Source organism: Lygodium microphyllum, chromosome 4, assembly GCF_053477565.2.
Source record: "Lygodium microphyllum isolate KBCC chromosome 4, Lygodium_microphyllum_v1.1.10, whole genome shotgun sequence".
Taxonomy (NCBI): Eukaryota; Viridiplantae; Streptophyta; class Polypodiopsida; order Schizaeales; family Lygodiaceae; genus Lygodium; species Lygodium microphyllum.
In genome coordinates this window covers 66,990,070-67,008,457 of record NC_141138.1, presented here as the reverse complement: position 1 = coordinate 67,008,457, position 18,388 = coordinate 66,990,070, and the positions used below count along the sequence as shown (strand labels likewise).

Here is an 18,388-nt window from a genome sequence, read left to right as displayed (position 1 = left end):
GCAAGCAAACTTTTTTGTTGGCAGTTAGGCTGGTTAAGCCCCAAATAATGAATGGCCGCCCCAGCCTTTTGTAACATTGAAAATTCAAATTCCAGAAGGCTACGGCGGATGGATTTAAGAGAGGCGCCCTCTGTCCTGGCCATGTAACCCTGAGCTGCAAGCACACCTCACATGGCTTCCCCATGATCCATGACATTGCCCACATGCATCAGACTGGCTTCCCAAATCTTCATCAGAGCTACCGTTGTCATCACCAGTTCACCTTCACAGAGATAAGGTTTGTTCTTCATGTTTCCCCATCATACTACTTTTGCATGAACCACTCTTGAAGAGCATCATCATATAAAGGCCTCACAGGGATGCTCTCCGCTATGGCTGCTGTGACAGTTGCTGCCATGAATTTGTGGCTCAAATGCATTCCAGTGAACTGATCCGCAGCTTATATGCATCAGGCACTGCAGCATTATCTGCATCAGAAAGCCATCCTTGTTCCCAGATGATCTGTTAGCAGGCTTGCTCCATTAGGCATTGCATACTTACTTCCCAACATGCATCTCCACTTGTGATCTGTTAGCAGGCTTGCTCCATTAGGCATTGCATGCTTACTTCCCAACATGCATCTCCACTAGTGATCTGTTAGCAGGGCTCTGCGTTGCACCTCTCACCATGCCAGACGTCCTCCCGTCTTGCTTCGGAGACCACGGATCTCATGCACCCAGCACCGCCCATGGTGCAGGTAGCAGCAGATCTGTACAGAATGTCATCACGTGCCTGTACATGACCAAGCCAGCAGGGGAGCACAAGCTCATGTCCATCACTTGGTGCAAGGGCCTCATGGGCCAGGGCCTCAGTGTGAACATTGACTACCCTGCATGCCAGCACAGCTGCAATGTGGAGATGAAGCCCTGGCTGTTCTGGAAGAAGCAAGGGTCCAAGAGCTTGGAGATGGGTGGCAAGAGAGCTGAGGTCTACTGGGACCTCTCAAATGCCAAGTATGGAGGTGGACCTGAGCCTCAGGAGGGCTTCTTTGTCGCCATAGTCTATGACCACGAACTTGTTCTCCTCCTAGGGGACATGCAGAAGGAAGCCATGAAGAAGTTCCAAGCTGCATCTGCTGAAGCTACCCTGCTATCCCGAAAGGAGCATGTTGTCGGAAAGCAGGTGTACACCACCAGAGCTCAGTTCTTCGAGAGCGGACGCGTGCATGACATCACAATCGAATGTCGTAACGGGCATGAGACAAGCCCTTGTCTGTCTGTCAAAGTTGATAAGCGCGTGGTAGTTCAAGTGAAGCAGCTCATATGGAAATTCAGGGGCAACCAAACCATACAAATTGATGGGGCTCCTATTGAAGTGTTTTGGGATGTACATAATTGGCTGTTCAACCCTCACAATGGGCATGCCGTGTTCATGTTTCAGACATGCAAGGCTAATGAGAAGCCCTGGCTAAGGGAAGTTGGTTTGCCCTCTTCGGTAATATGCCCATCTCAGGCTTGCAAGCATGGAGACAAAAAGAATATGTCCCTTGAGGCTTCTTGTGCCTCAGTGCTGCAATGGCCAAGTAGTAGCAGTTTTAGAGATAAAGAGCCTCCTCCTTCTCATGGATCATTTGGATTTTCCTTCCTTCTTTATGCATGGAAGCATGAATAGGCTTTTTCAGCTTCTGCGACTTGTACAGACTTTTGCATGGTATTTACTCTTTATCTGCTTTCCTGACATCATTTATTGGAACTTCCATAGAGCTTCCTGAGAACAATAAGTTCACTGCTTGATGAACCTTACTGAATAACACAGTCCAATTAATCACTAGAAGGATCAGAAATGCGATGATAAGATTGCACTTGCATTTTAATATGAAAGGCAAGGTTGTGCTACCTTAAATTTTCAGTGAGATTTTCCGGTTGTAATTCATTTAAGGCTGTTAAGTCTATTTGTGAGATGGGTTTTTTGATGGCTTAGAAGTAGGAGACTTGGATTGGTTAACACATGAAGGTCCCTGTCTGTTAAAACGACCAACCATACCCTCTTTACACACAAGGTTCAAGTCAATACGCTCTCTCGGATTGCATTCAACAAACCCTACTCGTTTTCTTTGTTAGATTCCATGCCCATAAATTGTCATTTACCCATTACTTTAATTAACGGATTTGAGGATCCTAATCTCTCCAGGTGGAATTGGAGAAACCAAAGATGTAAAAAAAAGCTGTGAAGATTGTGAATGAGAAGGAATGGAAGATGGTTAGTTGCAGACAACTGAACGTGGAACAATCTCCTTAAGTCTCTTCTATGATCCCTAGTGTTGTACCACAAGAGAACCTTCAATGCAGGTACCCCAAAAGGAGGAAACTTCAATGATAGAGCCATCTGTAAGAAGTGGGATTTAAGAATCCATGTTATGAAGAAACGGAGGAGAGCAAGATTGAGACCACGGTCTCAGAATGCATATGGTGAAGATGTGAGGCAGCAAGGAGGGAGAGGAAAACCAAAAACATGCCATATCTACAATGAAATGGGTCATATAAGCCCCAACTGTCCATATTTGCCTAGGTAAGGCCTTTGGATACATCCCATCAATCTAGAACATCTTTGGGCTAAGGTACAATATGGAGCTTGGTTCATGGTAGCTTCAAAATATTCAAGTTAGCAAAAGCTCTCCAAAACCGTTCACTGTTCATGTTATATAATTGGTGTTTTTTAGTGAGCATGGTACATCATGATTTCTTTTAGGATTGCATCTTTAATATCCACATAGTCCAAGCTTTTAAACGTGTACTAATAAATTCTTTAGGTCCTAGAAGTTGTTTTTCTTTTTTCCCAAGAAATTATGCTTTTGGCAGGTCCATATAATCCAAGAATAGCCCTCCCTAATCCTATAGAAAAAAAGACTATTGGCAAGACAAGGCCTCAACCTTCAAAGCAACACTAAATTTAGGCTTCTTTGATTATAAGCTAAGACGCACTAAATTTAGCTCCCTCAATGATAAGCTAAGAACATCACACACGTCAACCTTTGAAGGATTACTAGATCAAACTAAGCTTGAAACAAACATTTCTGAAATTTCAATGCCATAATTTTCCAGAGGTATTGTTTGTAGCACAATAAGGCTCAAATAAAATTTAGCATCATAGTATATATTGCTTTTTATAGTGTTATAATGCAAAAGTAATATTAATGTAAAGATATGTACATCAACCTAAAAAGGCGACAAGTCCACTGTTGAAATAGTTATTGCTTTTTAACAAAAAACTTAAAGCCAACCTCAAAGATAGGCTTCTTCCCTAAACCCTTAAAAACAATCAACACTTCATCCTTACATCTCACTAATGTGCCCTCCATCTAAAGTGTCAAAAACACATAAAATGACAAAACAATGTTAAAGCTTCTAATGTCCCTGTCTAATTCTCACCGAGGCTCAAAGGTAGGAGATGGCCACACAAGACACACGACAACTAATAGTTTCTTTCTTAGCCATGAAATGCATAAAAGGCCAAAAAGAAAGTGTCCACTAGTAGACTACCTAGTATCTACATCACCAACCCAATCTCAATCACTAAAAGCTTTGCAAGTGCAAGTACATCAAAGCCTCTAACAAAAGGCTTATCTAAGAGCTGCTTATTTCTAAAGTTCCATATATTCCAAATTATCACCACTCTGCTATTGCCTCATAGAGGTGCCCATAGTGCCCATAATCACCAAACAAAGCTGCTTTAAAACTAACTTTGTTCACAAAACCCTCTCAACCCAATTCATAATCACCCTCCAATACTTTCGATTTCATGACACTGTTGGATTGATTCCACATAACATTTGTAGAGAACACAAAGAGAATGTCTACTAGACTTAGAAAGACACTCCCGTGTCGACCATTTGTTCACTGTAGTTTTCCAAAGGCCCATGTTCAATCTATGGGAAAGAGTACTTCCCCAAACCCACTTGCCTCTTCTTTTCTAGGTTCTAATCTTGGTCCTAAGACAAATCCTCTTCCAATACTCATACACCTTAAGAATGTGTCTTGTGTCTCTTCCTCTAAAGCCACACCCTCCTTTGGCAACTTCCAAAGATTTACCCGTCGATCTGAAAGCATTTCAGCAAGCTAACATCTCGTGGGGTGTAGGAGGTAGGCCATGATTGCTAAGCCTTGAGAATGTTCTTCTCAACCACATCACCTCTCTGTCAATGAACCCAAACCACCTTTTAGCTTCAACCTCAGTACCAACAAGATTCATTCTTCTCCCATTGGTCTCCCCAACGACGCATGCCACTCCAGGAAAAACATACATTTGGCAAGTCCAGGTTGATCAACAACTGGTAGGTAATCTCCTTCAAAGGCTTCAAGGGAGAGCCAAATAACTCTCAAAGGACTAGGGTCACCACATCCGTCCTGCATCCCACACCAATCAACCTCACTAAGCAATGACTCCACTCCTTAATCATGCTGTGAAAAAGGTCTAATCCACCAATTTTGACTTGGAGTCTTTTGCAAGAAAGGACATCAAACCACCTAAGACCTTCCCATTGGCCACCAAGGATGCCCACTAGGGCTTGGCTTGACACAACAAAGGTTCAACCAGTTTCTTCAAGGTAGGGTGTCTTTATAGCAGCTGTTCTAGCCTTTAGTGCCCGATGCTGGAATTTTGTCATTTGGTGACGAGCATTAGTGGCATTCCATCTCGGTCAGTGTTGAGTCCTCAAGAGATGAGGCAAAGAGACTCCTCTTTAAGTTGGTAAAGAGCCTTGATTGCCTCCAGCCATGGGCTGTTCTGATAAGGTATTGGCTCTCATAGTATACGTTGTGAACTAGCAATTGTGCCACTAGATGCGTGTTGAGTCCTCAAGAGATGAGGCAAAGAGACTCCTCTTTAAGTTGGTAAAGAGCCTTGATTGGCCCCAGCCATGGGCTGTTCTGATAAGGTATTGGCTCTCATAGTATACGTTGTGAACTAGCAATTGTGCCACTAGATGCGTGTTGAGTCCTCGAGAGGCGAGGCAAAGAGACTCCCTCTTTAAGTTGGTAAAGAGCCTTGATTGCCCCCCAGCCATGGGCTGTTCTGATAAGGTATTGGCTCTCATAGTATACGTTGTGAACTAGCAATTGTGCCACTAGATGCGTGTTGAGTCCTCGAGAGATGAGGCAAAGAGACTCCCTCTTTAAGTTGGTAAAGAGCCTTGATTGCCCCCAGCCATGGGCTGTTCTGATAAGGTTTTGGCTCTCGTAGTATATATTGTGAACTAGCAATTGTGCCACTAGATGCGTGTAGTAGTGGTGAAATATACTATGTGTTAACTTGCCATGACTAGTAAATACTAGGGATGTTTTGTGACATGAAAACGTTAAAAATATTGTTGACTGGCATCTGCCACTAGAAACACGGTATTTGTGAATTATGTGCTACCTTGCCATAACCGGAAAGTTCCAAAGGTTTTATTTGTAACATGGAAACGTCTAAAATAAAATTTACCAACTTTGTATGCTATTGCTAACTGCTGCTCCAGGAATAAATGCCTTGTATGCGAAACATATTATGTGCTGCATTAAGGACATCGCCAACAGACACCGCATTGCTATCATTGTCAAAAGCTGGTTGTATATATAAGAGGTGAATAATTAGAACCAATGAGTGAACATATACGATTGAATATAAGCATGATTATCAACTTATGTTATTAAAACCAAAGAGAGTCACTAATAGAAGAGAATAAAAGTGCCCACGTATATAGTCACATTTCCAGCTTATGTCAAAGTATGTGTACGTGCAAGTAATTTGGGTTTACAGCATGAGAGTGACAATGACATAATACATAAAGACTTCAATTATTCCCATCCGGGATAGAGCCTTAAAAGTTCTGGTATCTTTCAAAAGTAGTCTGCTAGAAGATTTGCCCCATAAAATTAGAGTATGCCTTGGGAAATCCAAGGCTGCCTTTCAAAAACTTCAAGCCTTTCAAATTGAATAGGTTTAAACTCCTGAGGTAAAATACCATCAAGAGACTACCAAACTCAGTTGACACAAGAAAACTTCCAAAAAAGGAATCGTGGAGGACCACAAGCCACCAAAACCTTTAGCACTTATTTCAACTAGTTCATCCGACAGTTCATCAATCTTATTAAGTAGTTACCAATGGCATGGAGGGATCATAAATAATAACTTCAGCTAGAAGTGTAACACATGTTTTTGGTGAATGGTAAACCAACTCTCCTTATGAATCCACACATCACAGTCATGCATCAGAAAGCAACCGTTGACAAGAGCATATGAGAGTACTAAACAGGATCTTTGCACCATGCTTCAAATATGTTATACGAAAGTATCTCAATTATGCATCTATACAAGGCACGGTTTGAAAAAGGACGAATGCCACAACTTCTCCTCAACTAGGGCACATTCTTCTGCAGACTCGTCTACAACCTTCAAAAGTGGACTTTATTTCTTGTAGTGGACCTTTACTTTTCTCTCTCCTAGTGTTTCAAACCCCTTGTGAAGTGGCTGGAGCCTTGCCAGAGCCTTGCCAACCATGCACCATTTTGGAGATATCCAAAACATTCTCGGACATAGCCTCCAAGTATGCTCTGGCCAAGCATCCATAAGCATATTGCATTCAAGCAGACTTTACAGAGACTTTTCATAACGAGAAGCTACGTCTGCCCAATTTACAACTTTCCAAATGTTCTTAAGATAGTCTGGACGCACATTTTTGTACTGCAAATACAGGAGCACTTCTAGTCAAAATGGGAAAAAGCTTCAGCTTTAGAACATACATTCACTAGGTCAATGCAAACCTGTAGATAGTATGCATGCTCCCACACATCAATTCCAAGCAAGGGAACCAAACCTTTGTTGGACAGGGGGTCCTGCAGGAGAGCAAAGGGACCAACAAAAAAGCATATAAATAACATATCCCCTCCAGCATTCAAGGTTGGCCTAAAGCAAGGTAATGGAAACTGATGTGGGAGCCGAATCTGCACCTGGTTGGCAGTAGTCTCCACAACAAGATGTTTAAGCTCCTTATTCAGCCCCAGCCACTATAAATCACAGTGCACTAACTATGAACAACTAACACGAGGAAAGAAAACAGTGAAACATAAATCTTCACTGAAGAAAAGCAGGTGTGAGTGCCATGTACCACCCAACCAGATCCCTGAAGAGCAGCACCAGCTGCATTCATCTTGGATTTAAGGTTGTCCAATGAGCCAAACTGAGTATCAATTTCTGATGCAAAGGGACCTTTCGGATCCTCACCTCCACCTTTCTGGAAAAAAAAAAGAGCATTCTTCACAAGTTAAGATGCAACATGAACACAATTGTCTCACAGAATTAAAAAGAGTGCACAAGATACCTTAAGTATGAATCAGTGAAACTTATACACAGGCAATCTCTATTCAATCTAATTTAGTTTACCTGTCCCCTGAATCAGTGATAGTAAAGCCATGCAAAATTCAAATACATATATTTGAGAGAAACACTTACGTTAGGTGGGGCTAAATTTTGCCAGAAAATGCTGTGGTTGATATGGCCTACAAAGGAAGCCACAACAAATAAACAATCAGGAGAGGGAACAGGACATGTTCCATTGATGAGATGGAGCTATGAGTAGAGGTGGCAGAACACACAGCAGAAATCAAATAACATTAACTGTTCATATAAAAAACATGTATTATATAAACTCAATTTGCAATAGACCAGTGGAAATTTGATGTTTGAGACGATCCTTCCAAGGGAGGGAAAGGTGCAACTTTGACTTGCCAAAAGGAGTTGCATGTTGCTCTGTATCACAAACCCTCAGAATCTTTTTAATATAGGGGCAGAAAAGGGAAGGGGGAGTTGGGGGGGTGGGGGGGAATGCTAATCATGTATGGTTAATTGTGCAATCCCAGCCTGGTGTATGGTGCTCTGTAGCTAACACTGTACACTACTACAAAAGAGGACATAGAAACTCATCTTAGGGATGATGAAAAGTATGAGCTTCAATCATCACTAGAGGGGTTCCAGGGCAGATTCAACATTATCGAAAATTGCAATCTACAAAGAAACTTTACCTGCTGAAAAGTACAATAAAAAACCAACTAAATGCTATTGCAGATGATTCATGAGCACCTAGATCTTCAGTATAATACTGAAGAAAGCTGAGACTGCCTGATAGACGTACAAGCATTGTTGATATGCATGCCTTCATCATGAAAAGTTCAGGTGGTTGAACATGCAGTGTTCGCATAGACAACTAGCAAGGAATTCCAGGTCCATCAGTACAACAAAAATAGGGCACCCAAGTCTAAAATGGTGAAACAAAAATGGAGCTGGGCACAACTCCTCAAAATCCCCTTGATGCACTTGACTTTGCATGACTATAGAGGGTAGTTCATCCTGTCTAGCTTCGCATAGTCAGGAAGAGAGGGTAGGATAGCACCTGCACAAGGAGTATCATCTCTGCCAAAAGAGGAATGGTAGCCCCAGAAGACTAAGAAGGGAGAGAGTGATAAGATGGCGGTCAACCGATCATGGTCCATCGACAATCTTCATGGTCGCAGCTTTGTGAATGCCGGTCTTCATGGTCTTAGTTGTTCAATCTCCCCAATCACACATCAGCCACAAATGTCCTTCAAGAAAACCTACAAAAAATTATAAGAAAAGAAGCTGCACATCTGATCTCCACATGTTCAGGGTTCATTGACATGCTATTTAACAAATGACAGGGGTGCAGCAGTGTAGATGGGGAGTATCCAAGGCAGGAGGCAATTCAATGCTAGGCAAGTAGGCTGAGCAGAAAACGCAAGTAGAAACAGGTCCTAGCCCTGAAAACACAGCCAACTAAGAGCTGGATGATGACCAAAGGTACCCAAAATGATGAGACCCTGCTGAAAAACAGGCTATCAATCTGCAAAGACTGACATCAGCTCAGAAATCACACCACCCAGTGATAGAGATTGTCTGCCTGGGTAAAATGCAGCAGGAAGTTGTCTGTCCACCTGGACAAAGGTTGCCCTGCCTGATATGATGCCATCCAGGGTGCAGATTGAGCCACCCAATAGATCTGAATTGATACCTGGCTGTGACAACAGTCCCAGGCCAGAAAACTCAGTATAAAGGCACCTGCCTGTTACAAACGGGCACAGCCTGAGGAGACAGCCACCAAGAAAGAAGGGTGGCTGCCCATACATAAAACACAGGTGAGGGAAAGCAGGTCTGCACAAAACACGGCCTGTAGAGTAGTGATCCAGTATCTACAAAGCCTGAAAAGGCTGAAATCAGGCCGCCCTGCACAGCAAGTTGCAACACTGTAAAGGAAAGGTCTGCAGCGCTTCAGAGATGATGCCCAGCTGGTTGTGGAGAGTGCACAGGTGCTCCTCTTCAAAGCCTCCAGCTCCCAACTTGGCTCTGATACCATGTGAGAGTGCGCAGTAAAAAGGAAAGCTAACATATAGAGGAGGAGGAGACTGAATCAGCATAGGAGAGAAGGAACAAAATGACTACCATGGCTGAAAGACACAAGGCTGCAATGGTCAGCCCCAACATGCAGCTCTAAGCATCAGCGAGGGCACCAAATGGTAACAAGGGGATGAAAGAGAATGAAAAGGGCTGGCTGAATGATCACAATGGATGAATGAATGAGGGCGGCAGGCTTCCTATTATGTAGGAGAACTAGGGGCCCAACTGATATGCAAGAGGCCACACCCAAAATGTGGGCACCCAAGTCAGCATACAGTGTCCAAAACGAGATGCACTAATTGTTAGCCAGTCATTTCCTGGACAGTCAGTGCCACGTCAGACAGTACGTCAGAGGAGGTGCCACGTCAGCAGTGCAGTGTCGGCTGCACAGTCGGCCAGTTTTCTGTTGTCGGCTGCACTTAATGCAGCCGACCTGATGCTGTTTTTTATTATTTCTTGGCTATTTATAGCCAGTTCTTGTGGCACACTTGATTATTCATTCTTCAGTGATTTCAGTTTCTGATCTTGAAGATCTGTTGGCTGAGACAGACTATGCTCGGGCTGACGGAGATCGAGGTCATCAAGTCGAAGACATACGCAGATATTTCCTCTGCTCCCTTGTGTATTTCTGCACTCTTATATAGCATACTACACCGCAGATTTTCTGCGTGTACACTGTCTCCTTCTCTCTCTCTCTCTCTCTCTCTCTCTCTCTCTCTCTCTCTTCTCTCTGTGTTCACTCTCTCTCATTCTTTGTCCTACGCTTCCGCATCACTGCACTCTGACACTAATATCATGTCTAAAACACATAATATGACAAACAATGATAATATCAAAGCTCCTAATGTCCGAGCCTTCCTTAGACTAGAGGCTCATAAGTAGGAGGTGACTACACAAAAAACAAGTCAACTAACAAAGACAACTAAAGAAAGTATAAATGGGCCACCCAACTCTCTGTGCAGCAAATGCAAGCGGGGAGAGAAAGAGTAGAATCCTAAAGATTGCAGAGTGTGAATACTCAAGACTCCAGAAGAATCTGTACAGCTGGCTGTCGGAATCCAGAGTATCACCAGTTGGGGCTCTCTCTCTCTCACCTGCAGAAAACTGAAAACTGAATGTATGTGACCCTCGAGCAGGCTGGCTATAAATAGCCTACAATAAAATAATAAAGTGCAGCAGGTCGGCCAGGCTGAAAATTGGCCCACTGCAGCAAACTGATAAAAACCAATGATAAGATAATCAAACTGCTCTGATCACTGCCTGGCTGCCACATGGCACCTGTCCTCCGTGCCCAAACTGCGCAATAAATGCTAGCGACTGCACTGAGACTGTCCAACCTGCTCCAAACTAGGTAAATCTGCCCTAAACTCTCCTAACACAGCCTGTGCCCGTCCTAGGATGACCAAATCTCTAACACCCCCTCTCAAAACTTGAAAGCGGCATAAGGCTCAAGGATTTGGAATGCTCACAAAGAACAGCTAGAGAAAATGCTTTGGTTAACAAATCTACCGCATTATTCATCTTACAATACTCCACATCTGTGGTCCCATCCAAGAGCTTCTCATGAATGTAATGATATTGTATCTCTATATGCTTCATCCTAGCATGGAAAGCAAGATTCCATGCCAAAGCTATGCAACTCTCATTGTTGCACAGAAGTCTAGTAGCAACACAATGAAATATACAATGATGGAAAACATACAAATCCCTACGGACCACCACATGTCCCATACCACACAACAATGATCTACCAAAAGTTATAACATCATAATACATATAGACAATGACAATCAGCTAGGTCCATGGATACCCAAGCATTGGGTGATCAAGCCACCACCAAGGTGCCTCGAAAAGATACTGTTGTTGGTGTTGCCCTAGAAAAGTACATCTACTAATAGATAAAACTGAAGAATCCATAAAATGGGTCATCCAACTACCTCTATCCAACACTCGACTAAAGACTAAACATAGTGCCTAAAGCCAATGATATGTAATAAACTAACAACCTCTCTCCAATCATCAAAGATCATAACAATGAATATACAATGATGGAAAGCATGCCAATCCCTAGGGACCCCACATGTCCCATACCCCACAACAATGATCTTCCAAAAGTTGTAACATCATAATAGATAACACCACGGCCACCAAGGTGCCTCGAAAAAATACTAATGTTGATGTTGATCATAATGGATCCCTTATCACAAAAGGTGGAAATAGTCAAACCTCGATGCTTGTCACTAGTGCCCTACAAAAGCACGTCGTGAGTCCTGCCCATGGATTCCCCTCCTTCAACCAAACAATTGAAGTGTCCCCCCATGTGAGAGTGAAGTGGGAGTAGATTTCATTAATAGTATCCTTGTTAAAAACCATTTCCATCGCCATGATAAGAGATTCTTTCCACAATCCATAAAAGTAATTGCAACTCATGCTAATAGCCTTCATAGTTAAAAGCCCATGAAGTTATCATACAAAAGCTCAATGTCCTCCCCTTTGCAAACCACCCGAGTTGCTCTCCTGTTGTACTCACTCTGTGCCTTCACCACACACCTTCATAATAAGACTCAAGGATGGCCAACATCATCACGCGCCAGATGCGGTAATTGTCGCCATCGACGCTTTTGATCTGCGGGAAGAGCCGGTAAGACAGGTATCTTCCGATCCATGATCGTCTGGAACTCCAAGTCAATCTCTGTAGACATCTTCACCTGTAATGCCTTCACAAACGCAAAAGCAGCCCCCTTTGACTGTGAAAGCGCAGCCTGCTAGGGCTCTTTCTTCCGCGTCCCGAACCTTCTTCACCCGCCAGAGGCGATGAAAAAAAAACAAAACATGCACTTGAAGACTGAAAACTCAACCTTCCTTCTCTTCAAACAGCAGCAAACAGCAGCAAATCCACCAACTGGACTCCTTTCCCGCGCGCCCACGCTCGCTTCAGCCTTGTTCCGAGTCGCAGCCCTCCTGCTCGCCCTCAAACGCAACCTTGTGTCGCGATGAAAACTCTTCTTCAAATTGGTTCTCCACTCAGCCAACCCTTCTACACTGCTCTGATACCATATCAGAGTGCAACAGTGCGGAAGCGTAAGACTGAAAGAGAGAGAACGCAGAGAGAGAAGAGAGAAAGAGACAGTGGAAGATGAAGATCTGCTGTATAAGTGTGCTGTATACAAAGATATACAGATATATACACGGGCGCAGTGCGTTGGAGTACGTGTCTTCACCTCGACGATGCAACCTGCTATTCACCTCGAAGTCCGCTGCAATCTGCACGATCTCCTATCTGAAATCTACGAACAGAGACGGAATCTGCACGTATCTCTAGCCTGGAACCTACGTACAAAAGTGGGTAAAGACTGCTGAAAAGTCGACTATAAATAGCCTAAAACCAGGCACCCAATAAATGCAGGTCGACTGCATTAAATGCAACCGACTGTCCTGAATCAAGTCGGACTGCCACGTGGCATTCCGATTGTGCAGTCCCGACTGGCTGCCCGACCAGGACCTGATCTCGCTAACACAATTTTCCCATAAGGGACACTGTCCAAGTGGCATCTGCTGCATAAGCATTCTTCAGCATGTAGCATACTTTGCATCTCATTGTGCAGAGCACCACTTGAGCGGATCCTAAGCTATTCCACCAGCAGCTGTTGTTACCGCACCACCATCCTTCTTCATCACATGGATACCTCATCACCTACTTTTCCTCGTCATCGATACCCTAAGTGGATGGGTTAGCTTGTACTGTTTTGTAATGTGTTTGGTGTACCCTCCCTACTCCCGTCTTTTGGGTCACTATTCCTCAATCGGCTGCATCCCATAAAATTTACCACACTTACTCAAAGAAAAAAAAAACGCACAAAAGTTCCATGTAGTTCCATCCGCCTTTGTAGGGCTTGGTAGGTCACTGGACAACCGATGTGCACCCTTTGTCCAATGCCCTGTCCTCTCTGGGGTGACTACTTGGATTGCCTTAGTAAGATAACCATCGCCTCTATAGTCTTAGTAGGCCACTAGGCAGCCGACGTGTATCCTTTGTCCGATGCCTTGGATGCTTTGGGGTGGGACGCCTTGGGGTACATACACATCACCATGGTTGGCCTTATCTTTCGGCTCAGTTTTGGGCCTAAGAGGGGGTGTTGAGCTAAAATATGCATTACTTGCTCATTAGTCTCTTAAACAGCCCCAAAACACACTAAAAATGCTCTTTTAGAGTAAAACCCTAAAACGGGGAGCGGTTCGAGAGAGTTTAGTAGAAACCCTAAAACAAGGAGCGGTTCAAGAAAGTTTAGTGGAAACCCTAATTTTTGGAGCGCCCTTCCACATCTATAAATAGACAGGCTGCCTCCATTCAGCCATCATCCTTGTTTTGCAGGTTACACCAGCCCACACACCCTCTGCTGCTATTGGCGCCCAATTTCCAACCTGCAGCCCACCTCCATCTGCTGTCCAACCATCATCGACTGCAACCACATCATCTTCACCCTATCCATTGCTGTAGGCGACTACTCTCAGCTACTGTCGATTACTCCAAACTGTCCTAGACTGTTGTTCAATCTGTTGTCCATTATCTCCAAGGTCAGCCAACCTGCAATTTCAGCATTGCAGACCCTGACACTCTCAAACACTGTTTCAGCCTGCTGTTTACAGCAAACTGTGCACAGTTTCTAGCCCCCGATCGGTGGTACATTGCTGCATTTACCAGTTTCCAACCTCCAGACTGTTGCGTTTTGGTGACCAGCCTACTGCCATTCACTATTCAGCACTCCTACACTCCGACCGGTGGTCATAAACTTGGGATCCGTCTTTGGCGGACGTCACACTCTGGCATTGCTCTGCCCTTGAGCACACTCTTACATTCATTTACAGCATTCATTCACTTCAAAGTTGTGTTCTCTCTCTCCCTTCTTCTATTTGTGTTTGAGTTTTGAGTTTTGCGTTTAGGGTTTGAGTTTTGAGTTTTGCATTTAGGGCTTGAGATTTGTCCTCTGTGTCTATATTTGTGTCTGTGTCTTTGTGTTTTTGTCGTGATCATACACTCTGTGTATCCTCAGTGTAAACCCTAGCAGTCTTCTTAACATCATAAACTACTCTACCTGTCATTTCTTGTAGGAAATGCCAAGTTAATCTATCTAATCGCTAAGTCTCTAATCCCCAAATCACTGTAAAAGCACATATTCTCAAAAGTTAAACCACCAACAAACAAAAGCTATTATCAACACATATTTGCAAAACAATTACACATTCTGAACAAAACTTAGGGTCATGACCTCCATACCAAGGTCTATTGAACAAAGTGAGAAAAGAGAGTAAAACACTCGAGACTTACAAACAAATATATACTCATAAATATTTATAACAAAATGTTGAATACTATGATAGTATCTTAGTACCTTGGACTCACTAGAGCATATGGTTGTATAGCTCTATGCTAGAAACAAAGAGATTATACTACACAAACATCACAATCCCTCACATTCAAGTATACATATGAGACAAAAAGTAACATGCATTCACGTTTCAACTTTGTTGACTGTGATACATATGAGACAAAAAGTAGCGTGCATTCATGTTTCAACTTTCCAACAAATAGTCGCAAAGGGCTCTGAGTCAAGTCTCACATGCTTCTTTGTTGCTTGTTTTGGTTAATATTGTGTCAAATATGAATCAACGTAGTGAACAATCTCAAAGATAATCTACTTCGTTTTTCTAGTAATGCACCTCTTACAATTATAGAAATCACTCTAGAACCTTCACCATATTAAGGGTTTGGTTATGAACTACTCCTTTGTGTATCCCCAATACAACTTCACTTATAACTAGACTTGTAACACCATGGTAATTCCACATGTCTTTCTGATTCCTCTCACCTTTCATGCACATTATCTACCATGCCAAATAGTGCCCCTCACAACTCCCTCTCACTTATTTCAACATTCATAACCGGATTTGTACTTGTCCACTAGACCATGGTTTGTTTTAGTGCAAGTATTCCACATTGGCACTCCAATGTCTATCGAGACTTTAAAACGCTTATAAGTGGGGATACCCTAAACCTAGTTTCTAATTAAAAGAATTAGAAGCCAAAGTTTCTCGTTAGTAAACAACCTTTGAAGTTACTAAAGTATAATAGACTCACATCTCGTTATCAAGGCAAGGGATTTTAAAAAGTACACTCAACTTAAATGTGGTCTTTCAAGCTTTACGAGGAGTTATTGCAACCTCAGGTTTCATGTTGTTTCTTCCACCTAATTTGTATCTACTTAATCCATTTCCCTTGCTAGAATAAAAGCCAACCCACAGTCAAAGAAAGATGTTAGAATACTAACGTCCAACTTGGTTAGTCCACCTAGTTTGTATCTAAGAGCTTTAAAAGTCTGCTTGCCCATCTTGCTATGGTAAAGGCCAAAGCGACAAAAATTAAGAATGTTTGTGAAGTTTAAGAGAGAACAAGCATGGTGAGGAGAGAAAACAGCCACATTGTTAGAACTCGTATAAAATAGTCGAATCAGGGCTTGACCTTCTCCATAAAATGGTGAAAATAATCGCTGCATGAGGCTTGGAAATCCTCTGAAGGCTCTTGTGTAAAGTATATGAAGCAGAAAGAAAGATGCATTCAGATCTAAATCGTTGACCGGATCATGTAAACACCAATCCAATATGAGAATTCAATGCCGTTACTTCAGAAAGAACCTTCCAAATGTAGATGCAGTGTTCTAAGAAAAAACAGCCACCAATCCAAAATTCATTTTCCCAGACGTGAATTCCCAGAGCTTGCCCTCTGTGATGCTAATAAACGACAGAAAAACTAGCACTCTCATTCAGATTAATAGGAAAAGAGAAACACTTACCTCCACCATTGAAATTGAGAGCGCTCTGCAGCGCGACTATGGACTGCGGATCCTTGGCACCTTGCAGTTTCTCCAAGGCAGCATTGAAATTGGTGATGTAAGTCTTATGGTGCTTGCTGTGGTGAAGCTCCATAATCTGCCCGCTGATGTAAGGCTCGAGGGCGCCATAATCGTAGGGAAGGTCCGGCAAACTGTAGGTCTGGAAGCTTCTGCTGTGATGAAGGACAGGAAATGCACACGCAGGCGACGAGAGGCGAGACCCCAGGCTCTTCAACGGGGCAGCAAGGCGGGATGATGCCATGGCGCTCCGTTCCTCTTCTCTTCCGTATCTGCTTCTGCTGCCGCTTCTTCATCTTCTTCCTTCTTCTTAGCAAGAACCCTAGGCGACAGGTGTGTCTCTGTCTGTCCAAGCTGGGACCCGCTTAGTCCACGTGTCGATGTCTAAGCATCTTGCTAATCACAAGATCTTTCAGGGTAGTCTCAGAGCCAGGACACGCGCTAACTCGCTGATCCATTCACTTGTACGTAACATTAGGCATGCATGGACTTGTTCGATGGTTTCATCGGGACTTCAGCCGGTCAAGGGAGTATCCCTATTTGAGGGGGTACTACATGCACTTGTCAAATTGATGTAGACCACAACCATTTATGAAGAGCATCCTGTCCCAGCCAACAACATTTAGAGCAATGCACTCGTGTGTGTAGCATAGATGCTAGGTTCAATTCTTGGGGACGAATCAATGGAGTTATGATTGTACTTGTATGGGACATTGTGAGGGTAGCAAATAAACTACCAAAGCAAACCTGTGGAGTTGTGATTGTACCCATATGGGGCATTGTGAGGATACCAAATAAACTGCCAAAACAAACTGGTGGAGATTATGGTACCAAATAAACTGCCAAAGATAGCATTGCATTAAAGAAAAGCAGTGTCCCCCCCCCCCCACCCTCTCTCTCTAGTTTTCACAATCTATCTTTCTCTATCATGTTGCGGCCATCAAGGGCAATATCTACATCATTTTAACTTGCACGCGGCTAGGAGAAAGATAAGTGAACAACAATTGTTGTGCAAGTCAATGGACCTATGCATGGCACATTTCTTGTAATAGCTTTCGTAATTACAACAGGGGATGTAATTATAGCCTTAAATGTTCTCTTCTATGTTTCATTGCTAAGGAGATGACAACCAAATGTGAGTAGTCTTAGGGAGACAAAGAAAGAAGAAGAAGAAGAAAGCAAAGAGGCTTTCTTTAATTTCTTCAATGAGGAAAATAGGTTGCACTAAATGACAAATTGGAAAATATAAGCATATATGTTATGACCTTGCATGAAGGTAGGCCAAACTATTGAGAGTCTTCACTTAGCCTCAAGGCCATTCACACCATGCAAACACGATATCAAAAAAAGATTTTATATATGAACTACAAAAGCTAAGTCTAGTTTGCAATGTTGAATTGTTTGGGCATAAGCAGAGTTGTTGAGCATTAAGTTCAAAGCCCTACCTCCAAACATGTGGGAATAGCTATCCACCTAGATATCAGTTTTCATGTTGTCCAAATGCTCTCTAGATGTGCACCACATTGGTTGTGTGTGTGTGTGTGTGTGTGTGTGTGTGTGTGTGTGTGTGTGTGTGTGTGTGTGTGTGTGTGTGTGGAAATAAAGTTGTATTAATTTCTACAAAAGACCTAATTGAGCCTATGGGACAAAAAAAGATACATCTAAGGTATAAGGAATTGTCATGTTTCCCAAGTAGAATAAAGAAACCATAATCTAAAAATTTTAGTTATGAAACAATAAATTATTGAAAATAGTAAGAGAGCACGATGGATTAAATACAATGTGGAACTAATATGGGGATTAGTATCATCTCAAGATATCTCTCATGGGTCTATCAAACAAGGATAGGCTAAGGATTGAGGTAGGTTTGATCAATGAAATGCTAGTATTGTCTATATCCTCCGATGATACCTCAAGTAGAGATGTGGATGGTATGATCTACATCTCTCGATGCCCTTGTCTAAGGTGACTCCTTGTGGTGGAACCCTTGATTGTCTTGGTGAGAGCTGGATTTAAGGAGCCGATTTTAAGCCGTGCTAGAAGCATTTGAGGCCGTTTTT

General features: G+C 42.9%; 2 protein-coding genes across 2 annotated transcripts; one reads left to right on the top strand and one right to left on the bottom strand.

The window, feature by feature from the left end:
* Window positions 1-268: 268 nt before the first annotated feature.
* On the top strand, window positions 269-1,805 carry LOC148037134 (uncharacterized). The gene has a single exon (XM_087676063.1). It carries the CDS (start codon window positions 667-669, stop codon window positions 1,648-1,650), a length of 984 nt encoding a protein of 327 aa, XP_087532189.1. The 5' UTR covers window positions 269-666; the 3' UTR covers window positions 1,651-1,805.
* A 4,323-nt stretch (window positions 1,806-6,128) lies between these two features.
* MSD1 (manganese superoxide dismutase 1) lies at window positions 6,129-16,639 on the bottom strand. The gene is made up of 6 exons (XM_087676062.1): window positions 16,272-16,639; window positions 7,468-7,514; window positions 7,124-7,249; window positions 6,966-7,022; window positions 6,780-6,851; window positions 6,129-6,699 (listed from the first exon to the last, which is right to left on the bottom strand). Exons 1-6 carry the CDS (start codon window positions 16,570-16,572, stop codon window positions 6,610-6,612), a joined length of 693 nt encoding a protein of 230 aa, XP_087532188.1. The 5' UTR covers window positions 16,573-16,639; the 3' UTR covers window positions 6,129-6,609.
* Window positions 16,640-18,388: the final 1,749 nt, after the last annotated feature.